Source organism: Amphiprion ocellaris, chromosome 19, assembly GCF_022539595.1.
Source record: "Amphiprion ocellaris isolate individual 3 ecotype Okinawa chromosome 19, ASM2253959v1, whole genome shotgun sequence".
NCBI lineage: Eukaryota > Metazoa > Chordata > Actinopteri > Pomacentridae > Amphiprion > Amphiprion ocellaris.
Genome location: NC_072784.1, coordinates 17,974,775 through 17,999,846, shown reverse-complemented (window position 1 = coordinate 17,999,846; position 25,072 = coordinate 17,974,775). Strand labels below are relative to the sequence as shown.

The following is a 25,072-nucleotide window of genomic DNA, read 5'->3' as shown; positions in this document are numbered from 1 at the left end:
CGTTAAACATTTATATTTATGCATGTTTAACGTTATAAACATTTTTATTTATGCATGTCAGGGAGTCATGGAGCTAATTTACCTTTGTGTGTTTGTGTATTTAACTTTTATTTTTATTTAATGTTATTGTATGAAATAAATATAAATATATATCTGCCTCCAGAGTTGTCCGTGTGTATTGCCTCTTTCCAACCTTTCAGATTGTGCTGTTTGAGATCTCGACACCACAAAAGCCCTTACCTGATTCCATTATTTTTTTTACCTAATAATTTCACAATTTGCCCAAATACAGATTGTTAAGTAATTAATTCCAGGCATCTTCATGGAACAGGTATTCGGAACTTCATCAGCATAGACCGTCAAACGAAAACCAACATTTCCCGGCACTCACAGAATACTTCACTTCCGTGAATCGGTGCACGTCTCCTTCAGAATAAAGGCATGTCTGGAAACGCAACGCGTAAAGGCGTATAAATTTCATGTTGCTAAACACAAGTCGTAGCAACCCAGTCATGATATTGTAATAAGTGCTATTTGGGTGAATCAAACCTTTAAAGTCTTAGGTAGGATATGAAGTAGTACTTTGTGTGGAATACTCGATGTGGTCCTGAAGGTGCAGCCTCCGCCTCTGTTGACAAACTTACTGAGGCCAAAATAAAAGTGGGAAAACTCCTTGAAAAAAACTTTTAAATTCTAAGTATATTTTGAGTGAAATCATCCTTTAAAGCCGTAAGTTCTGCATTTAAACCGTAACTTGTGTACTTTAGTGATCACCTATTGTGGTAACGTTTTAAAAATGCTCTAAATGTGCGACCGAAAGTGTGCAGCCCTCTCCGCGCAGCCCTCTCCGTGCAGCCTCCGGCTCTGCAGACATACCCTTCTCGTTTTCTGCCTTGACGTCTGATAGCATGTGCGCCCTTCTGTGGTCAAACTGTGTAACTGCAACCGATTTTGTAGAAAACGTGCTGAATGAAAATATTGCAGTGGAATACAGTCTGAGGTTGAAAACAGTTTTATATTTCCTGCATTTTTAGGACCCATTTCTAATAATTTCCAATAATTAATTTTTTCTTTCTTTTCAAACAACACGGCTACCACTTGCTTGCTTACTCTAAAGGACAGCTAGATTTATTTATTTATTTATTTTAAATCCATAGACACTGACAAAAATAGCTATGCATAGTTTTGGTTGGAATAATTCCTCAACACCATACTGTTCCTTTAAAATGTATCATTTTTTTTCCGGAATAAACTGTTAAAACTGTGAGTCATGTTTGTGGCAGAACAAACATTTAAAGCCATAAATCGCGCCCTCCAACTCTCTGGGCTGCGTTCCTGAAACTCATCATATTGTGTACGTTTTTTTTTAATGTCAATCAGAAGAGTTAGTATTTTTAAAATTTATTTATTAATTTATGTCATTGGTTTCTGACAGGGATTTGCCATTGAATAACAGCCACAAAGAGCAATAACTAAATGCACACTAAAATACTAAAAGCGGAGATTAGCAGGCCCCTAAACATTTACATCAATATGCTAGATTTCACATTGTGCGTTTTAGTGCAGATAGTCCAGCATGCTTCAAAATACATACAGCGACAAAAAACACGCAACTGAAAAGAGTCTGTAATATAATACAAGTCTACGTCGCACTTGTTTACGGAGTTAAATAAAGCGTCTCTGTGATAGTTTTATTTTTTATATATCAACCGGAAGTACAGATGGTATTCTGTCTGACTTGACGATACTGCATATTGTTGTTGTTACTCGTCGTGACCAGAAGGGAGTGATGAAACTTTATTTTATTTATTTATTTATTTATTTATTTATTTATTTTATTTATTTTTTTTTTTTTTTTTTTACATTTCAACCGGAAGCACTTAGATGCTATTCTGTCTTTCTTGACGGTATTGTGGGTTATTGCAGTTACTCATTGTACCCACAAGGGGGCGGTACAACTTATACTCTAAGTTAACGCTACATCTGCAGTTAGCTAGTTACGGCTTCTAGCGTGAGCATTAGCCGCCAATGGCACCTTGTGGCCTTTACAGCTCGTCTAAGTGGTCCGAGGCTCCACTGAATACTGTAACTATCAAGTAGGTAAGTGAAGGTGGAGAAACATTACAATAATTGACATATTTAACGTGGTGACGAGCTGTCTTGAAAAGTCCTGTCTATATTAATCTGCTGGCTAAAGGTGTTCACCAAGCAGGTAGCGTCATAACCGACCATTAAACATATCGTCATACCAGGACTGTAACCAGGTAGCATCGTAAATATAATTAGGAAAATGTGTATATGACGTTAAAATTAATTTTATATGGATTTTTACTTTTTAATTTTTTAAATTATTATTTTACTATAGTCTAGTGGTCACGGCTAAAAACTAATGGTCGCTGGCGTCGATGCGGACGTGATAACGTTTATCTTTTCCGGTATGTACTTTCAGAATAAATTGACACTTGAAATACAATCGTTAACTTCACTTAAACATTTTCAGTAGTTGTAAATCCCTTTTATATTTGTGAAGCAATCTCCAAGTTTGAGTACTTGAATTTGCATGGTCAAGTTTGCTGGATTTACCAATTCAAATAGGTGTCTTGGCTAATGGTAACTGTTGTTTTATCACAAATCAACACAAAATATGACAGTCAGTAGAAGTGTACACTGGAATAAATTACTGTAAAATACCCCCAAATTCTAACAGTGGTGTAATGTTTTTTTTTTTCTAAAATACGGTTAAAAAATATCAAATCTGATGCTTTTTGGAGCCATAAACAAGAATGACCATTAACACCAGATTACTGTAAAATATTTGTTTATAGTGATGACTACATTAGGACTCCCAGAAATAGACCATGTTATTTTTTTTGTTTTTATTAATTTTACATTAAGTTAAATAATTTTGGTTCCTAAAATACGTTCACAATTTCTCATACATTGCATCTTCCTAAAATCACAAATATGGAACTTACTTAATCTTTTACAGTTTTTTTTCTATTTTGATGTAGGTATACGTATTTTTAAAAGCAAAGCAGAGTTAGTAGATTTAAAGTCTTGATCATAAATGTTAAGAACATGTTGCTGTTTATGGCATATGTCTGCAGTCACATTTTGTACATTTTAAAAGAAGAAAACTGTAAACGTCATATTCTACTATAGAGTAGTGTAATCTGATAACCAGTAGTTTCCTGTTTTAGTAACTTACAATAATAACAAGAAAAGAAAAGAAATAACAGACAGTAAATGTTGTTACAGTGTCAGTTTTGATTTAACTTTAATGTATTTCTTTATTTTTTTTTAGATCCGTTGTAGACTTCAGTGGGATGGCACCATGTAGACAGTAGCTGTGATTTCAGGGACTGGTCTGAACTTATGTGTTTTTTTTTTTTGTGATCTTGCCTCAAGTGGCCCTCACCTTCCCCTTAGAGAGGAATCATGTCACCACAGGAGGTGGAGCCTGGAGATATGCTGCCCTGTGCTTGGGGACACGGTGGGGTGGAGCCGTGCAGCAGGGGGAGTCGTGGGTGGAGGCCTGGTGTTAGAAGGGAAAAGTCTGACTGGGTGGTTTCACAGGGAGCAGAGGCATTTGAGTCAGGGCACACATGCTTCAGCTGTGAGAGGCCCAACTCCCCTTGGCTGGCTGGCATCCCAGAGCAGAGAGAGACAGAGAGGGCTGAGAGCGAGAGAGCAAGGGCGAAGAGAAATTTAAAGTGTGAAGCTGAGTAGGAAGAAGCTAACAAAGTGGTCGAGAAAGTTGTTTGAAAGGAAGGAGAACGTATTAGGACTGAGTCTGTGCAGCGGGGCTCCTGTAGATAGTTTCCAGTAGTGTATTTTTAACCGTAGTGAGCGTTTGTATTCAGAGTTGACAGCGATGGCGGACGCAGGTGTCAAGAAGGAGCACGCAGCCCTCGCAGAAGTGTCTTACGATGATGACGAGGTCGCTCTGGTGGGTGCCGCCACAGAGCCGGCAGTGGATGACGAGGACCCCGCCGAGGAGGTGGACCTGGTGCTGGCCACCGGCTCTGGAGACAAGAGTGAAGCTCAGATGAACGGCGTCATGGTCCTGTCTCTGCTGGACAAGATCATCGGGGTGGTGGACAAGATCCAGCAGACCCAGAACGGGCTGGAGGCCCGGCAGGAGGCCATGGAGAAGTCAGTGTCGACCATCCAAGGGGAGCTGGCTAAGCTGTCCAAGAACCACGTCGGCACGACCAACACCGTCAACAAAATGCTGGAAAAGGTGCGCAAGGTCAGCGTCAACGTCAAGACGGTGCGCAGCAACCTGGAGAAGCAGGCGGGTCAGATCAAGAAGCTGGAGAGCAACGAGAACGAGCTGCTCAAGAGACGCAACTTCAAAGTCCTCATCTACCAGGTGAAGTGTGGGGAGGGAGTGTTCTTTTCTGATTTAGCAGCTTTGTTTGAGAATGTGGTGATTATTAAAACGTGAAGCTAACATGACTAATGTTTGAGACGTGGATGCAGTCGGTGTACGTGAAAGGGGTGTGTTGCATTCCCCACATCATAAAGGAAAGTTGCGTGAAAGTGTGAAATTCACCTGAAACGTCTTGACATCATCTCAGCAAAGGCAGCGAGAGTCGCACTGCAGCATGAGTTGACCTTTGTTCGTGAGAATAAAAAGGGGGAGTGATAGTTTTTCAGGATGCAGGATGGAGGCCAAAGCTTCGGCTCTGCGGTTTCCATGACATAAATGTCTGAATCATTTTTTCCTCAAATTTAAAAGTAGGCTGTAATATTTACCGAGTGTCCAACAGTGCACTCCAGTATTCAGAAACTGCTGCACAGTTTGTATTTAGCAAGAGGTGGATTCGGCTCTTAATAGTGAAGGGGAAAACAGTGTCTCGCATGGAAAAATGAAGGCATAGAGCGACCTCTCCCACTCCACGGGACTTCATGATTACCCAACAAAACTATATAAAGACGAGAGGGTGTAAATAAAAATATAAGGCCTATAAACACAGGCATGAGGGGCTACTTGAGACAGAACCAACGCCCCGCCTCAGAGAGCTCAGAGGACAGATAGTTGGCAGGCTGCTGTCATGTAAGATGAAGATGTAGGTTTTATTATTAAGTTTTCTCAGAAGTGGCACACAATTACCATTCACAGTGCACTTAAGTACATAACTGAACAAGTGTTCGCATGACTTTTTTTGTTGTTTTTCCTTTGGTAGAAAATACGATTATCTTGGAATGAAACTAGGCAAAAAAAAACAAAGAAGAGAAGTGTATGAATCCACATGTGAAGGCGTGAGTCAGTCTAACTACAGCAACTACCTCAGCTCTTTTTTTTTAGCAGGACGTGCAGTTGTGTAAGCAACTCTGTGTCCGTTTATTCCATAGGTAAAATAGTCTCGTGCCAATGGGAATTTGTCACTGAAAGACAAATTAAGGGGCAGCTCAAGAAAACAGTAGTGCTTGATTTATGTACAAAACCTCAGCTGGCTGGAAAAGAGAGGATTTTGCATAAAGTTTTTAAAGTAACACACATTCTCTGCAAACTGAATTAGAATTAAAGCTATACTGTCATCAAGATATGATACATTACATTAGAATCTTATTTAACTAAATTTTGAACAGCCTGTGCAAAATAAACGTCTAAGAAAATACATTGCAAAAGTCCATCAGAAGACATTGTCTAACAATCTAGTTGAGATATAAGATTAACATTTCACATTATCTGCCTAATTTAAACATTAAACTCAAGACCATACAATATTTTGGAGAGAAAGCCGACAAATCCAACGCTTCCTTTCTCCTACAAACATTAGCCAAAGTGAATCTGAGGGTGAAATGTCTCTCGTGAGTGGAGCTCACTTGAGGGTCTGTGCTGCCAGGCACAAACTTTTCACTTCACCCTCCTGGGATGTCCACTGTGGGAGCAGGTTACACTATTGGCATCTAGCAGAAATCCAATCATAGACATTAGACCTTAATAAATTACTCCACAAAGCAGGTGCCTCCTGCTGTTTGCGACATGTTTGCATGATCTGCTGCAAACATTTTCAACCGTGCGATTGTCCGTGTTACGGATTCTGTTCCTAAATGCAGCTTGCAAGAACTTGTAGTTTTACAGAGCTTGAGATTTTAATATTTTGTATCTAGTTTTGATTGTGTGTCAGCCAACACTGTATAAATAATTGAATGATTTCCTGTTAATACTGCCTCAGCTCTAAGGTCCTTATCACTATCTACACTTGGTCACTGTCATGTTTTCCCAGCAGTTGTAGGAGCTGCAGTTTCCACGTTGCAGCAGCTTTTTTTGGGCTTCCATGGTCTATTTATTGCAGGCGGATGGCTGCACCGTGTCGAGTTTAATTGACTGACAGACAGGGTGGTCAGATATTGGCAGCGGCGCAAATCAACACTGGCTCTCAGTCAGGTTTCACCACTTTTCACCATCTCTTTGTGCGTTAATGTGTTAGAGGGGGATGAGTTTAGAATTAGAACCCGGGTAAGGATGAGATAAAGGTTAGGGTAAAGCATGTGGAGGTTAATGCAAACCTCTGTGGAATTGATGTAAGCTACCGTTGTGTGTTTCTGCGTGTGTGTGGCCATTCCTCGCCAATATTAGCTTTCGCCTGCATTGTTAGTGTCAGTGAAGCTGGAATCCGAGTAAGATAAGTGAAACATTTTTGCTGTGCCAGACCTTGTAGCCTGCTTTGTTGAGCTGATGCCGCCGTTAGCTGTAGGTGCCGTGTTTTTCTCTTATGTCACTCCATCCGTCTGTGCGCTCTGAGAATAGACACATACTTTAAGATTTTGCAGGCCGGAAAGACTGCAACAGGGTGTCTTATAATTAAACCTGCAATGATGGTAGCATGCAGATCCCCTGGTAACAGCAGGGTGTGGCAGTGAAGACATGTTTATCAGATGCACTTCATGTCAGCTGTGGTGGAAGAAGTGTTCTGGTGTTTTACTTCAGAGACAGAAACAAAACCACAGTGTGAAAATACGTGTAAAGTAAAGGCACAGAAATATTGGCACATAATATAAAATCAAGAAGAAAAGCTAAGAGTAGTATTTTTGCAGAATGGCACCTTTCAGAAGATTATATTATGATGAATTTCAAATTGTACTACTGTATTTACTCAAATTATTATTTTTTTTTAATCTGAATTTACAAAGTAAAAAATGGAATAAAAAGTAGAATATTTCCCTGCATGCTGTAGACAAGTAGCGTGAAGTAGCATAAACCAGAAATACTCAAATAAATGTGATTTAAAATACTTAAAGGTATATTCCACCATATAATGTCTCATGCAATACATCTCAGTCTGCCTATATTAATCAGGCTTGTGACAGTGGTGTAACTGGATTTTCCCATGATATAGAAATTTAAACTAACCTCACTGTGGTCACACCTCAGCTAAGAATTTAGCAGCATAAGTGAGAGATTTCACTTATATTGTGGAAGTTTACAATTAGAAATGTATGATTGGGAGAACTGTTAAGTGGAGTTTGTTTGGACAAGTGAGGATGGCCTTTTAGAATAACAGCCCCCTGACTGTGAGTGTCCTTGCAGCAGCTCGGGGTTTTCTTTTTCCCCCTCTGCACGAAGCACAACAGGCCTGTCATCAGAGCTCTGTAGAGCACAAATGACCAGTGATTCAGTGGAGCTCCTGCCTTCACACCCTCCCTGCATGTTTCCTCAGTGACTGGACTGTGTGTGATATTGCTTTCCTCTACGGCGTCGTTTCAAGAGAAGCAAACATAATCTTTCAATATGAGTTGAAATTTATTTCCTGTCTCATGCAGCAGACATTCGACTACATTAGGCTAATTTCCTGTTTTAATGTTTGCTGATAACAGCAGCTGTCAAGAAATGACTCCAGACCCCCAAAAAATATTCAGATTAAAAGATTTTTAGATAATACTGTGTTCTTCTAACTCAAGCTGTGGGATGGTGGTTGTTACACTAATGGCTCTAAATGCTGTAATTATCACAGCCAGTGCAGCAGATTTAAGTTAAAAAAATTAACTTAAATTGTGTCTTGTAGTGAAATTAGAAGCCCTCTTGGCTTGTTCCAATTTCTCATTTGCTAAAAAACTGTTTTTCAAATGTAATTCTTTGAACAATTTAGTGTTATTACACAGATTTTTCCTCTTTTGTTACATTACAAATTAAAAAAAAACTATATTATTAAATCTAAAAGTATTAATTTACAAGGTTACTGCAATAAATAAATGGGTCAAAACTGTAAACATAGTAATTTGTTGTAATTTGTTTGTTTACACTATTTGACCTTAAAATTAGCCTATATTTTACTATATTTACATTACCAAAACTATGGTAATTTACATGTTTGGGACTATTTAACAGAAAAAAATGCATATTAAGGATTGAAAAACAGTAGATGATCTTTTAAACTATTATTGACGCTGTTTTCCCATGTTACAAGCTTTTGAATGTTACAGTATTTTACCATTTTTAACACATTTCTGAGGTGTACTTTCTACCAAATTTTTATTGTTTATTGGCTAATTTTTTTTAATTTACTGTCAATTACAGCCTTAAACAGCCCTTTCAATGAGCAGTAAAAGTCTTAAGCTGCTGCTGCCTGAAACCAAACAAAAGGCTCCAGCACTGACTGAACTCAGACTTCCACCATGTTCCACACAGTCTGTCCAGCAGCAGGAGACTTGTATGAGGAGCAGGTCCTGCTGTGTGACTGCAGTTTTACAGTTCTGCCTCCACAAATATTTCAAATGACAACCGAGCACTCAGGATTAGTCAAACACTCTCAGAGGCTCTGGTCCCTGCAGGCTGATGCACCAGATGCAATTTGATGTCCTGCGCTTAGCATACCTAAAGTAGTCTTCAGTGGAAACTAATCATTCTTGAAAATCAGGGCTCTGCCTACTATGGAGTCAAGATATCTGCTCTGATAAGTGGCTGCATTGATTAAAAAGACACAAGACACAAGTTTTAACGTGCACTTTGTGTAGTGGCACCTTCATTCTGCCTTTATGTTTAAATGTATTTAATTTGTGTATTCCAAAATCAGTAACTAAATAACATGTTTTCAATGCAACACAAGCAACAATATGAGTGCAAATTTTTCATTTAGTTTACATGTGAAGTTTAACCACACTGTAACTGATTTTAAATGTCATTTTTGAACAGTTTAGTATTGTTTTACAGATTGTTCAATTACAGAAAATAACTAGTAAAATCACACAAGAGGTATAAATTTGAAGTATTTAAATTGAAAGGTATAAGTGTTTAACTTAAAAAAAAAAAGCTAAAACTGTAAATATTGTCCACATCAAAAGCCTGTATTTTCATGAAATCAGTATTTTACAAATATTTGCCATTATTTGAACTATATTAAGGACTGAAAAATGGTAAATGAGAGATTTTATCTGTTTAAATTATATATCGCATCTAGTAAACAGGGAAAACTGTACATCATGTCCACAATAAAAAAAAATCTGTGTTTTTGCAAATTGTCATTTTTTTTACAATTTGTGACCATAAAATTACAGTTTTTCTGTATTTAAATCAGTGTCATTATTTCACAGCTTTTATTTCCACAGTTCTTTCAGTTCTTGAGAGTTACAGTATTCCATCGTTCTTTAAGGTATTTTTTTCTGGCACTCCTGCTGCCATATTTCCACCATTTTTTACAGAATCTTTCAAAGTGATATATATATATTTTTAACCACAGTGTCCCAGCCAAGGGATCACATGTGTGTGTTTCGTAATGCGCATTATCTGTTTAATTAAGTGTATTAATCTGGTTTATGCAATATGATAGTGTATGTTCATCAGAGTGTGAGACGGTACTGCGGTGTGTCTGGAATTGGGGTGTGTTTGGCTGCAGCTCAAGGACAGTGATAGCCGTGTGGTCAACTCTCAGGGAGACGTAAGGCTTCTCAGTTACAGACTACCACTTCCACACCAGCCTCAGACACCTTTCAGCCCCAGCACACATTTCTTTAATAGCAGTTAACTCTGCCCAGACTCTGTAATAACTCAGTTCCACTTAGTCCAAACATAATGATCACGGCAAAGCTTTTGGCTACTTCATCCCACTAAATCACTGCTTCCACACACACAGCTTCATTAGAGAAAAGGTGGTTATGAAGCACTTAGCAGACCCTTGCAGACAAGAGCGAATAGCTGCAGCACCAATTTAGTGTCGTGATTCATCCAGCTGGCATCTCTCTGCCCCTCCTGCCAACATGCCCACTTCTTCTCCTCCCTTCATCTCAGATTCTCTCCCTTATCACTATCTACTTATCCCATTTTACTCCCACTCAGACATCCAATCCAGAACTAAGTGCGTGGCTCATTCAGTATTTGCATCAGCACTTGTAAATATGCTGTCCTCATCCCGTCTCTCCTCCCTGTCCTTCTGTAAGGCTGTCCTCGTCTTTCCTGGGTGGGTGGAAAGATGTCTGGCAGGCCCCACATTTCATTATTGCATGTCAGCTACCATGCCCAGCGTCTTCTGAGCTAAGCCCTGTGTGAGCCCCTGTATGTAAAGAATTGTCTATTAGGCTGGGTTGGTTACCTGCAAGATTATGATAAATTTATTTACTCTTATTGGGTCTCTCCCGAGGATACAAATCTATCTTCTACACTCATGTGTCATGCCTTATATATTTTGTGTAACAGCAGTGGCAAAAGTTAGACTATTTATTGAGTGGATGCCACAATTTCCTGGAGTCTCCACTGGTTGCCTTGAAAATTCACGTCTCCAGAAAGTGACTGCCTGGCCAAGAAACAGTCCAGCAATCTGTAGTTTTACACTAAACCAGTGGTTTCACTTACAAATATGAGAAGGATATTGATCTTTTCATCCAACTCCCTAAAAGGAAGCAAATATGTGTATTTTCCAAATTGTAAAACCATTCCATTCGAGTTAAGTTAGTGTTTCCCTTGCTTGTCTTTCCCTCTCGTTTCATTTGTTTTAGCGGCAACCAGCGACACAATGGAGCCAGAGCGGCGTTTCTTTTGGCTTGTTCGGCCAAATGTGGATGTTGAGCTGCTCTGATCTTTCTCTCTCTCTCTCTCACTCATACACACACACACACACACACACACACACACACACACACACACACACACACACACACACACACACACACACACACATATATTTTGTTCACGGCAAGGAACAAATGAGCTCAACCCAAAGGAAAAACAGACCTTTTCCATTTTGTTTGTAATTCTTTCATATTTTAGCTCCAAACCATTGTCCACACTTTAAAAACTCTTCTATTGATGTCGCGTGTGAACCAGCCAGCATCCTCTGCTATTGTTCACCTTGTTTTTCTGTTTGTTTTAGTAGATCAAGGATGAATTTTCATGAAGAAAAAAAATGACACTGAGAGGAACAAGCATTTTGTGCAATTACGACTCCCTAAGGGCCGACAGTTATTTGCCATTATTGGACAGGTGTAATTTTACGAACTCACATACAGCACATTTTCTCTTTGCTCTGCCTTTCAGATCAAGTGTGCAACACTGTGGGGTTGTGGTGTGTGTATACAAGATGTTGGAGGTGGATTCGCTGATAGTGTTACTGTATCTTTTCCTGTGCTCCTCTCGGTAGGATATACAGTTTGTCCTGCAGAAAGAGGACACTTGGTATTTAAACACGTGAAAACACTGCACATGTCTGTACATAATTATTATCAATTATTAGTAGATGTCTGTAATGTGGCTGTTTGTTGGTTTTATAATGTTTGAATGTGAATATGAATTCAGTCTCCTGCAGCACCTTTTGGACCACCTGTGATTTATATGGTGCAGAGCATTTTTAAAAGGTGCATGATGATGTTGGTTAAAGGAAATACGACCAATGTGGCTTGAGTTGTTTAAAGACATCAGTTTATTATTAGTTTATGTTGTACATTGCATGGCAACACCAAAATACCTCTCAATCAATCCCCATGAACATATGTTATAGTCTTGTGTTCAAACCTAAGCCCATCTGCACGTGCACACCATGATACAGTCCAGCTGTTTTGCTATGAGGTTCAGAGGACTGTTTGAGTTGCCTCTGTTAAAATAACTAGATTTTATCTGTCCTGATCTAAGGCTGCAGCTGCCTTCCCATCTCACCCAACATCCCCATCCCACCTCAGCAGACAGGATCTACCAGCTGGGAGACCGATCAGGTCGCCCGTCAATTTGAACAGTTGTAGTTGTCATCCAGCTTCTTGGCCGACTAACAGAAATGTGTCCTCATAGCACATCACAACCTGCTGGAAGTTGCTGATACTCTGCATGCTGTTTATTCCAAGATTTGTAGGCACACCCTTGATCTACGAGGCCATAGCCAAAATATAAAGTTGGCCAAATGATCTGAGTTGGTGTATTAAAGGAAACTGTTATGCTGTCTGTGATTATAAATACACCAGTAGCAATGCAATGGAATGGTGTAGTGTCCTGTTTCATTGAGAGGGTCTGAATTTAGCAATTAGTAGCACCAATTGATTGATTCATTCATTTGTATTTTGTACTGTATGAGTAGTTTTTTTTTTTTTTAAATAGATAAATGTTTTTTGTTTGTCAGACACACTGAACATCAGTACTAGAAATGTATATATGAAAACTTCTATAGGTAAAACTTAAACTTCCTGCACATTGAGATACCAAATATGTTTTAAAGAATCGTTTAACTGCACTAAAAGTGGCAATCAAAGCTGCATCCATGCATTCACTATTAATATATGTAACTGTTATTCCTGTAACTTAACACGTTGCGTGTGAAGTCTAGTCTGTGCAAACCCTCAGTCTGAAGTGCAACAGTCAGGTTACCCGGTGGTGTATTTCACTCCTGCTCTGACAGCTTGCTGTTCTTGTCATTGGTATGTGAATTATAGGCTGTTACTGCGATCGTGCCAGGACACTGTGGGTTTTGGGTACCCTTGGCATTAGATTTTGCATGCACATGAATATTTTGGATGATTAATCTATAAATAAGAGACATAGTAACTAAACTATGTTATCAGTGTCAAAGGTGAACTTTAAGGTGAACGATTTGACTATATTCTAAAAATTCTATGCTGGTGTGGGTACTTACTTCAGCAGTGATTTCTGCTTTTACAATCTTACAAGACTGATCCGGAAAGCTGTTCAGGCTTTTCAAAAGTCAGCCTTAGAAAATTATTACTGCTCACACAAACACACTGTTTAGATTAGGTTCGTTGCTCGCGTTTAGATTAAATACAGAACTTTATTAATTCCTCACGGAATTTTAATATCATTAGTACAAAGACAGCTCAGTGGTTGATATATGTTGGCATCTCCTGTAGATGTCAGTTCTTCTAACTATAATGACCTGGCTGCTCACTTCAACAAGTTAAAGTGTATGAGCGATTGGCTGGATGTCCTCCTTCCTGCACTTGGCAGGAGTTATTGCTCATTAGACATTACATTGGTGTATTAAATGGAGTTAAGTAGTACAGTTTCCTGAAGTTGGCCTCATTAGTGTATTCATGTGTGCAGCTTAGATCTACACATCACATAATCCTGTAAAGCAGTAATTTTGCACTGAAAAGAATACAATGAATACAGTCCTTATCACAGCATACTTTTTCACCTCAGTAAACATTAAAATAGTTGAAATAATCTTCCAAATCTACATGTTTGTAGGAAGATGTTTAAATTCATGCTTATGTGTAAGCCAGTTTCAAGCTTCCAAGTACACAAGTGGAAAATATGAACTGAGAATTGTATTTGTCTGAAACTGCACTTACTGCACTCTGTCGTCAATGTGGAACCTTTGGAGAGGAGGAGATGGTTATATAATATATTCCAGCACTGTAGTTGCCAGTTCACACAGAGGCGTAAATGGAAAAGTAAATTTTCTATCCCTGAATGGGACTAACCCTGCTGGGATTCCAGTGGTTTTGGAATTATGAATGTGGGAAGGCTGAGCTGTGGAAAAGGGCTTCCCCATGTGTGTGAAATCACAAATTATTGTGACAGAAAAACCGAGGAACTCCCTTCCTGTGGCGTGAACTGTAACATGACATCGCCGTGTTGGCTCTACGATATACAGTAGCCCTCTATTTGAATGAATCTACCTATAGACAGAGTGGGATTGCTTGTTAATATTTCCATTACCCACAGGACTCTTACACATGGTACCATCCGAGAGCTTCAGGAAACAGAATTTGCATTGTGCCCTCAGTCATAGGAGTCACCCCACAATACCTGAGGTAGTAGGTGGCTGGCTAGTTGTCTGTGGATTGTTTGAGCCTTATTTAGCAGAGTGTAGGTGGCATCAATATTAATGACCAGAGCACATTAGCGTCCTTATTTTAGCCTCCTAGCACTCTATAGGGATCAAAGCATCGCAATTCTGGCCCATGCAGGGTTCAAACACGCGAACTTCCAGTTCTGCTACATGTCAATCTATCGTTTGGCCTTCTCCTGTCCTAGAGGGGCACATGGTTCAGTGATATCACTCATTGTGAAAGCTAAGTGCACAGCTGCAAGGACTGGACAGGATCAGACAGCTGCTCCTGTGACTCACCGGAGAAGCTTTTCATCACACTGCCTCAAAAGGAATAGTGTGTGTCTGTCTACAGGTCTGCTAAATGTTTGCATACATGTAAGTGGATCGAGACCGTCTCTGTTATTGTGCATGGATACGCTATCTAAACAAAAATACATATACATTTCCTAACAGCTGGCGACATCATTTATCCACTATATTGATGAATTGTTGATTTGTAATAATTGTCATATTTATTCTAAATGCAAGTAGGAAAGTTAGTCATAAATAAAACATGTTTCCAGTTAGTCACAACAGAATGTAATCATAGACATTTTAAGATTTGCTTTATACCATAAAGTCACTGTTGTAATCAATCGACAATATATATTTATTATTTACAGGTTTTTTTTGTTTTTTAAAAAATTATGACAACTTTTAATGAAATTATGTTTTATTATGTTATGTTTTAAGTACCAGTGTTAACTGTCTTACATTGTCCAGGTATGTTAAGATAAAGGAAGTGACTGGAAATCCTGAACTTATCAAGCCAATTTAGTTAAGATACCTCAACTTAAATTTAGTTTTAAATCAACTCACAGAAATTTGACGATAAATTACACACAATGTTAAATTGATGCAATTACCAAAATCATTACATTAACCACCATTAGCTAATTAGAAGGTTGAGCAAAATCAGTAGATTTTTGTCTTGTAACGATGCATTTAATTAAGAGGTGGAAACTGGTACATTAAATTTCTTTTTAGTGTGCATTGGTCTATTACCATTGTATACTAAATATGTTGCAAAGCAGTTGTTACCCATATTTATTTTTATGATTGCACATATCACTAAATATCATACAACCACTTTACAAGTACCAAAGGGAAACATCCTGCGCAGAACATATGGACATTTTTGTGTGTGCATGTAACTTGTGAGATCAAAACTTACTATTCTTGTATTCCGGTCACTTCACTGACATGCCTGTGGTGTTGTCAGTGGTACCATATTTAAGCAATTCAGCAAGAATATTGAACCTGGTGATTAGTGAAGCTCTTATAAAAGCAGCTACAGAGACAGAAAAGGCGACGGAGACCAATAAATGCCAGCGGCTTTAATCAAAGCAGCTGTGGTCCCATTATAGTGCTGATTGAGGCCACTGATGTCTCTGTTGTCCGTGGTAACAGTCGGGGGTTACTTTATCCGCCAGCCTTTGTATGAATCAGACAGGATATTTTTCCTCTGATAATATTTAGACGATGAAAAGGCATCGCTGCTGTTACATGAGCAGCGTGAAGCATTCTTATTGAAAATAATTTAATACTCATGTCCATCAGGAGGTTCTGATTTCCTCCAGGTGATGCTGATTCTAAATGCATATTTTTTCTGCTTAATTTTTCTGCCTCACTCGTTTTTCCTTTTTGAGTTGAAGCAGTTGTTATATGCTAGAATTTCTCCCCTCATGCTTCTGGGACATTTTCATTGCATCTCCTGCTTCAGCTCAGACAGTTGTTGGCTTGTCTTAGCAAATCAAAGACACACTCAGAGGGAGACAGAGTTCCTACGCTTTCTAGCCAACTTTTCCATGAATTATGATTCATACTTTTGGAGGGAAGAAGCATTAGCAAGACATGTTCTACTTGTTGAATAGAGCATGCATACTCTGTCACTATTCCCCTAGCACCGGTCAGTAAACACACACACACACACACACACGTGGACATTTCCACTGTCGTTAAGTGTGAGGAGAGAGGCTGATAACACAGGGACACTAATGGACTTCACATATTAGTCGTCAAGCTTTGTAATCAAGCCGGGAAACCCAAACAGGGCTCACTGATATTATCACAATTTCCACAGAGCCGGCTGAGTCAGGTTTTCAGAATGCAAACAGGGAAATGTTTCAGCCAGCAACGTTCCCATGAGCCCTGAAAGTCTAAAAACAACTAAAGCATTTTAAAAATGTGACTAAAATATAACAACCAAATTCATCACTAGCTCTCACTATGTCCTCTTGCAGAGACTCATAGTTTAGCCAGGACAATATTTACTTGTATGCTTGATTATCTGTGTCTGTGTGTATGTTGGAAAGTACTCTAAAAAAATTATGTAATAATATGTAATAGTTTGCATCAATATGTTTGAGTTCTGACAGCTTTTAATGAAACTGTGTTCAACCACCAAACAACACTGAATCAGGGAGATTGAATTTTCCTCCACAGTCAAAGGTATTGTTAATTATTTCATGATTTTTTTGCATAAACACAAGTTTTTTAAGATTTTTACTGTAAAATTAGGTTAGTCCAACTAGCATTTCCATGTTATTTAACAGGATTTTTTTTTTATGTGTTATGTACTCAATTACTGTGTGTGCAGCTTTTTGAATTGGGCAAAGGAACAACATTTTGTCTTCTATGAATCCTTTTTAAAATTTTGAACAGCAGTTGTGCATGTGAACACAATATGTAAATCTTGAAAAGAAAATCAGCATTTAAATTCTGCAACATTAAGTTTCTGCCATTACTAATTAAGTTTATCTAAATCAGTAAATTAGATTTTTTTTCTCCTGCAGCCATGGGCTTAACAAAGTGGTAGGAATAGCTCCCATAAATAACTTTAGGGAGTGTAGCAAAGTAAGTTTGAGGCATTTCAGAAACAGTTACTGTTACATCATTTGCCCACCAGAGAATACTGTTTATTTAACACTGTGAAATTTTCCACACAGTTTGGATGTTACAATTATGAAAAAATATAAAGGCCCCATATGAATGTTGTTTGTTTATTGCTATGCATTTGTGTTTAGAATACTTTAAGCAACAAATTATCAATACCATTATGAGCCAAAACTCCAGCTGCCCAGGCTATACTCTCTCACAGTATCAGAGCAGAGCAGCGTAATGTTATAATTTGATCAAGAACATGTGGAACATTTAAACCAGAAACCTTTAAGAAAAACAAAGAAAATCATTGAGCTTTTTCCTTGTGTTTAAGTCAAAAATACTTCCCAGAAAAACTCACTATCAAATTGTGCGGTGAAGATCTTGATTAGCATTACATAGCATTAGTGAGGCACACTGTTGTTCTTCACCATGTTGTATTTTTCCTGCTATTTATGACTTTACTGGCTCTCTGCATGCCCAGCACTGCTGTTTTCCATTGACTACAGAAGCTTCCTGTTCAGGTGTTCGTAGTTTGGCTTCATGGAAAAAAAAACTGTCTCTAACTGTGTGTGTGCACACGTCTGCATGAGTACTCATACTCACACGTAGTTACGTAATTTTTACATTTTTATTTTTACAGAGGCGGTCTTTCCTTTGGGTTTTTCAAGAAAAACAAGACAATTTTAATACAGTATCTAATTTTTAATTTTAATTTTTAATTTTTTAAACATATGTATGTATTATATTAAATACTACTAACACTAGTAATGCAGCCCCTCAGTCAAACTCCCCCTTGCAGCAGCAAACAAGTTCTGTCCGGGACATATGAGGTCACCGTTCCTTACACAGTCATACACATTGTGCAATGTGTTTTTTATGTATTTTATGTCTCTGTAATTACACATGATTATTCTGTGAGGGTTTATTTTAAAATCTTAACTTAATTCTGTCAAAAACTAGTCACATTTTGGGAAAATACAAGGAAAAATGTTCCAGTGAAGTCATGTGCTCATGCAGTCAAAAATATCTTTCATTAATGTTATTTTTATAGCTCAATCTCACTTTCCTCAGTCTGCATATGTTCAAAGCAGGTGCAGTATTTATTTTAGTCTAATTGTAATACTCTTAGAACAACTAAGAACATCATGTCGGTATATTGTTGTATAGATGTCAGCTGTTTATCCAGCTTAACTTCACCACCCACCAGAGACAACATGAGGAGGTGGTTGCTGTGGCGACGCAGCAGTGTATATATCTGTTGCTGTGCGTGAGGGGAGGGTGTTGTTTGGTGGGGGGTGTCGGTAAGACTGAGCGCTGCAGTGGCTGGTAGCCAGAGAACGGTAGATGGAATTCAGAGAGAGGGAAAGGCCAGCCCAAAATAAACCCATACAGAGCGGGTTGGCCAGGATCGCACCATACACAGCTCCAGATAAGGATTCAATGTCCATTTTATGATTGGATCGTATGGCAGCATTTCAACTTCCCAGGGAGATGTGCTGTCGATGTGATCAGACAGGTGTCTTTCAGGAGTCAAATGTTAGGAATTAAATATATTTTTTATGAAGTTAGTTAATGATTTTGTTGTTCATTTCAAATTTTTTGCTCTTACTGTGAAACACTGGTATAAATATAACTGACAAAATGTTAATCAGTAAAAATGTTTACTTTTAAGCCTTAACAGATTAAACTAATATAGTATAAATGTGTATTTGTATTTGTTGCTATCTTTTCCTATGCTCTACTCTTAGTACTGTATGTTTAATCTACCTCTGATCTCTAGTTGACTAGATGTTGAGTGGCAAAACGTCTCTATGAAAGTGAGTTGTCACATTTTGTGACTACATTGCCATTATAGAATACAACACATGTGAGCTAAAGAGGATGTAGTACTTGTTTGTTGTGTCACATGAGATGATAAAGAGGACAGGGAGGAGCAGAGCCAGTGATGATTTAATCTGAAGTGACATCTAGGAGGTGGGGGTGATTATGCTTTAAATCACAATGATAAAGATGCTCACTTGTTATTAAACAAAACTGATTCTTTGACATGGGGGTGATGATTAATTAGACAAATTATTGCAGCCTTATTGAACTATTTTAACGGTATTCTTAATGAAGAGGTGTTGAATCCTATGACAAGATAAATAGGCTCCTGCAATTTGTGAGCCTGCAAAGGCAAGATCTAAACATGCTAAAAGGTTTACACAGAGCTGAAGTCCAACAGGAGAGAGTTCTAAACTTTAGAAGCCACAATGTAAAAGCACAGACTCATTTAGTTTATCAAATGCACTTGGATCAGAAGTCCTTAGAGATCTATAGGTGACATATGAATGCAGTAGTTATGTTTGCAGTGACTTGATCATGCAGGGCTTTAAAAGTAACCACAAGAACATTGAAATTCATTCTGAATGTGAGAATAGAAATTCTAATTTTACAGCTTTCATACGTTGATAATAATGAAATTGAATTGAATGAACAAATTCTTGGGGCGCCCAGAATGCTCAACTGGTTGACTGGGCGACCCATAAACAGGGGCTAGATTCCCAGACGCAGCGGCCTGGGTTTGATTCCATTCACAGCCCTTTGCTGCAGGTCCTCGCCCCATTTTTATTGTTTTGTTTTTATTGTTTTTATGTCTGTGTACAGCACTTTGACTGAAAGCACTTTATAAATGTATTCTTATTCTTATTCTTATTCTTATTATTATTATCCCTACTTTCCTGTCTGCCTCTCCACTAACTTGTCATATAAAGCCAAAAAAATAACTTTAACAATGAACAAATTCTTGTAATTCACTATTTTCATTGTATACTATATAAACAGTCCAAATATAAGGTAATTGGAAATCTAAGAAAACACTATTAGGAACATCAGTTAATCAGTCCCAGTTTGGGTTTCTAAAAGAAAAATCCTTATTGGTGAAGCCGGCAGTACATATTCTAAGGCTGGCCTCTGTAAAGTCCATGGTGACTTAGTTTAACATTTCGATGTATTTTGTTTTTTCAAAATTACAACAGCGAGTGTATCTACAAAGTAACTGAAGATGGCGACAGTTCTGGGATAAAATCCACAGAAAGCTGTGAGGTGTGGCACTGAGGTGCAGCTGGGTGGGACCGCTAATCCCCACAGGGATCACAGACATGCTGCTGGGGGGATCGTATTCTTAGCATAATACTGCTTCTCCCTATGTGACTATCATGGTACCACACTGACAGAGTCCTGCCAAACAACAAGGAAAAGTGGCTGCTGTAGTGATGATTGATTGGCAGCTATTAGCATTGCAGTATAGTCTGTTGTTTGTGTGTTTGCAGCTACAAAGACATGCCCTTCATTTGTGGGTTCATCGAAAACCTTTTTGCAATCCTGTTTGCATTGCAGAATTTTAGACCTTTTCCCCTAAATGGTGAAGTAAGACTAGGAAGGAATGTAAGTGTATGCATCTGGTTTTACAAAGGGCCGCGTTTTTATATTACTGGAAACAAAACTTATAGTATGGGCCTACTTCTGGGTTTACATATAAAGATATTTGTGACCAGGTGTGAAACTGCTGTACTACTTGTGTTATATGATAAAATGAAACTGCACTAACCACCAAGCATTTCCAGTGAAATCAGAACAACATGCTGAATGACATACCTTTTAGAATTTATAGATAGTCTATAATTTTTCCAAACATTTCTATATATAAAATGTAAGCTGGAAATGTTTGCTGATGTTTTGATTTTTTCAAAAATGTCATAACAGAGTGTGTGAATTTAAGTTTTTATACAGAAATGATATCACAATGGCAGGAAACTCACTTGTGGTTAGATACCACAATTAGTTGGCTTTAGTTTCAGTTTGGTGGGTTTTACAGAAAATGTAGGATTTCTTTAAATTGAATTTAAAGCCCATTGCTATAATAATCTTACAAAGCTGTGTCATGCAATACATGTGAGTACACCAAGCTATGTTCTTATATTTTTTAGACTTAAAATCTAAGACAACTGGTCATGATGATTGTGGGCACCACTAGGTGGCACTCCGCACCAGCATTAAACTGAACTGCTGTGCACTGAAATGGCACATGCCTCTGCAATGTATCACAGTCACATTTTCATTTTCATTTCTCCCACAAGTCCATTATCTTCATTTTCTCAGGGTGACAATTTGCACAACATACTAAACGAAATGCCATGATTTACATTAATCAGCGGTACAATCAGTGGAGCTTGATGTCTGCTGACATTCTAGTAAATGTTGAATTGAAAATATTAAATTGACACTTTGTAATCCCTCAAAATATCTGCTGTGGCTTGATAGTCTTCTGTCATTCTTATCTGTCCTATTTTGTGTCCTCAGGACCAAGTGAAGCCACCAAAGGCATCCAAAACCAAGACAGGAGAGACAGTAGTTGAAGGTAAAGTAGTGGAGGGCCTTGAGCAAATACCAGAGGAGGAACAAGAGGGATGTCCAGCCAGTCTCAACTCAGATGAAGAGGTGGAGATTGAGGAGATTATCGAAGAGTCTCGTACAAAACGCCTCCAGCGCACCACCAAACAGCAGGTGGACAACATAAAGAAAGCCTTCTCCAAAGAGAAAATGGAGAAGACCAAACTAAAGACCAAGGAAAACCTGGAGAAGACCAAGCAGAGAACCCGTGAGAACCTGGAGAAGACAAGACAGAGAACCCGTGACAACCTGGAGAAAACCAAGCACAGCCTCGAGAAGAAGATTGGCAAGCTCGGGACCCGCATGACCCCCAACCAGGAGCGCAGGGCGAAGATGAAGACCTCCAAAGAGAAGGTTAAGAAGTCCCTCACCCCTGACCACACGGTCTATGCTCGCTCCAAGACCACTGTGTACCGTGTACCCCCCTTTACCTTCCATGTTAAGAAGATTCGAGAAGGAGAGGAGGAGGTGATGCAGAACACAGAGATGGTGGAGGTGTCCGAGGCAGAGGTTCAGCCAGGCGGAGAGGAGAACGGGCTGGGTTTGCACGTGGAGGTGGAGGAAGATGAGCTGGTGAGTGTAGACAGCCCAGAGATGGAGACTCTGTTGGCAGTGACTGAAGACTCTCAGCTGGTCAGTGTGGAGCCAGACCACCTAAAAATGGCCCAACGTGAATAAAGCCTCTTAGCTTCACAGGGCTGTGATGGAAAAGATACAAGGATGATGAAGGAAGCAGTCGTGGTAGGTGGAAGAGTCTAATCACAAGGACACAGTAATGGTCCTGGGGACTTTTTCGATGTGATCACAATCTATGACAACTTACTTTTTTTCTTTTCTCTTTGTATTTTACCCAGAAGGTGATAACTTTTTGCTCATATTTAGCAAACAAATATGACAAAATATGAAATCTCCTACAGGCTGACTGGTCATTCTAGACTTTTAAATCCAGAGTATTTGCTGTTTGTTTGATTCATTGTGTGGCTATAAGAAAAAAACATCTTTGCTATGAAGACGTCATGTTTAGCATTTCCTATGTATCACGTGCACATTCATATGTATGGTAAAAGAAAGTTGCTGGCAAGATGTGTTGTTGTAATGATATAATGGATGGTTTAAGTATAGAATTGTGCATGTGTGAAACAAAAAGTAGGCAAGTAGGCCTACAGAATAATACAGAACTGAGAGTGCTGGAGGAAAGGAGTTGAGTGTGACTGGACTTGAACTAAAGGGTTTACAAAAAGTAAAAAAAAAAAATTTCCTGACAACTACTTTACATTACATTTTGCCAAATCTTACGATGTAATGTTTGTCAGTATAAAAGACTGAAGTGTAAATGACTGAAAATAGATGTGTAATGTCTAAAAAAAATTATTGGGAACATTGAAACACTGACAAATTCAACTATCGGGATGTTTAAACATTTAGAAGACCACACTAAATAGGGAAAGATACTGGTTTTAAGACCTCACTTTTGGCCTTTCTGAAGACAGACATTAAGTCAGTATCCTTTTTGTACATTTTCTGTGCTTTGATGAAAAAGGTAGTGGCAAACAATCACACAGTCCTTAAAGAACCTGCTATTGAGTTTTAAGTTGTATTATGTTTTCGTGGGGGGGAGGGGGATATGTTGTGCTACTATATTTTTGTTTCCTGATTTGGTCGCTCATTAAAACATTTCAGCTGTAATGTAATGAAATACTTACAGTTCATGATAGTGAAATCTAGAATGTAACATTTGTTGCTGTGTATTTTATCAATGCATGCTTGAAGTCATGGTTTGATCATCACTTTACTGTTTTGATGTACATTTTCTGCATCACATATGTTGGACATATTGTACTCGCTAAGTTTCACATAGCACACTGCTGCACAGAGGAGAATAAAAATGACTGCGTCACCATGGCCACAGCTCATCAAAGTACTTTTGCACATCCCTATTATATTTCCCCAAAGTAATTGCAGGCAGAAAAAGGATGATCTGAAAGGCAAGATGACGGTTTAATGACTGGCTATGTAACAGGTGGAGAGGAAAATGTCATCCTAATTGCGGTTGAACGGAGACAGCACACTGCCAGGTATTATGAAAGGAATGGCACTTTGATAAATGTCAGAACGCCGCTACAGTATTATCCTGTCCAGAAACATTTTTTCAGAGACCAGGTGCAATCTTGTGGACCTCCACTGGATTATAAAAGGAGCACACCCCTTGACAAAAGCCATCTGATCATAAATCATGACATGAGGTTGTCATTATAAGGTAGGGATGCATGCAGGGTGAGAGGGCAGTAGTGCAATTGAAATTTTTCTGAATATGACAAGGCCAATGTTTAATCATAGCTACATTTGATCATGCAAGGCACAAGTCTCCAAGACAGGAACGATGCGAATGTGTGGCTTCCATTTTCCTCCCTGGAGAGGAGGTGCGACCTTGATGTGGCGCAGGCACACGGAGACCCACTGTGTAACATGGAACACCATTAAAATAATCAATGGGCAGGGGAAAATGCAATTAAGCAGAGTGCTCTCTGTGAGCACTGAGCAGGGTAGGGAACAGTGAGAAAGACAGAGAACAAGGATGCTTGTCTGTATGTGTGTGTGTTTGCGAGTGTGTTGTATGTGCATACCATTTACCCGAGCATAAAATGAAAGTGTCATAGAATTTTAAAAAAGAAATCAGTTATAGCCCTGTAAAATCCTATAGGCTTTGAAGTTTTGTAGCATTATGTTTTTATTGACTTTTTTGACACAAATATTTAAATTGTCTCACTAACACCTGTAAGATATTGATCCCGTTGATGAAATGTGTGTTTTTGCCCTCATGTATATTTTGCTTTAAGCTACTGGTTATTAAAATGTTAAACCAGACTGCTATAAATGTGATTTAGAATATGCGCTGTCTGTATAGACAGACATAAAAGTAGCCACACTGCTGCAACATATAGTTGCTCTTGGTGTTACTGATTCATACTGAAGTAGTGCAGCTTGCCTGATTCTGTTGTGTTTAAGGTTCGTTTTTGCCTAACCGTCTCATTATAAATAAAGGCTTACTGAATAATACACTTTACTGTCTGTTATTTCGTTTTAATTAAATTTATGGCCTTATTCTAAATCCGTGTGTCATATTATGTATTGTATTCTATTGTGACTAGAGGCTCGGGTAAACCAGACAGTGAATTTTGATTGGAAGGGGTCAATAATAAACAGCACTTATTAAAGTCTTGATGACGTAGGCATTGCCAGTAACTCAGATGACTTCTAGGCTGGCTGTTCTTTCGAAATGCTCGCCCTCCCTCCGAAATGACGACTGCGTGGGGCTGCTCTGCTTTCCACCAGCGGGGAGGGTGGGCTGGGCGGAACAGCTCAGTTGCGACAGCAGTAAACAGAGCAACCGCAACCAACCTCGCTATAACGTCCCACCCCTACTGCTCATAAGATGCTTTCTGATTGGCTTTAGCAGATTCGCCTACTGTTATTGGCGGCTACAGTTGTCAATAAAGTGG

The 25,072-nt window shown here is 38.8% G+C and overlaps 1 protein-coding gene across 1 annotated transcript; it reads left to right on the top strand.

Moving 5' to 3' along the window:
- Positions 1–3,552: 3,552 nt before the first annotated feature.
- Positions 3,553–24,631, top strand: cavin1a (caveolae associated protein 1a). Its single transcript, XM_023282069.3, has 2 exons — positions 3,553–4,375; positions 21,483–24,631. The coding sequence occupies exons 1-2, from the start codon at positions 3,875–3,877 to the stop codon at positions 22,248–22,250; spliced, it is 1,269 nt and encodes a 422-aa protein (XP_023137837.2). The 5' UTR covers positions 3,553–3,874; the 3' UTR covers positions 22,251–24,631.
- Positions 24,632–25,072: the final 441 nt, after the last annotated feature.

Excerpts from the sequence above, each read along its gene's own strand:
- cavin1a (XM_023282069.3), top strand. The coding sequence starts at position 3,875 with ATGGCGGACGCAGGTGTCAAGAAGGAGCACGCAGCCCTCGCAGAAGTG. Across the intron at positions 4,376-21,482 it reads TCAAAGTCCTCATCTACCAG|GACCAAGTGAAGCCACCAAA; the intron begins GTGAAGTGTGGG and ends TTGTGTCCTCAG.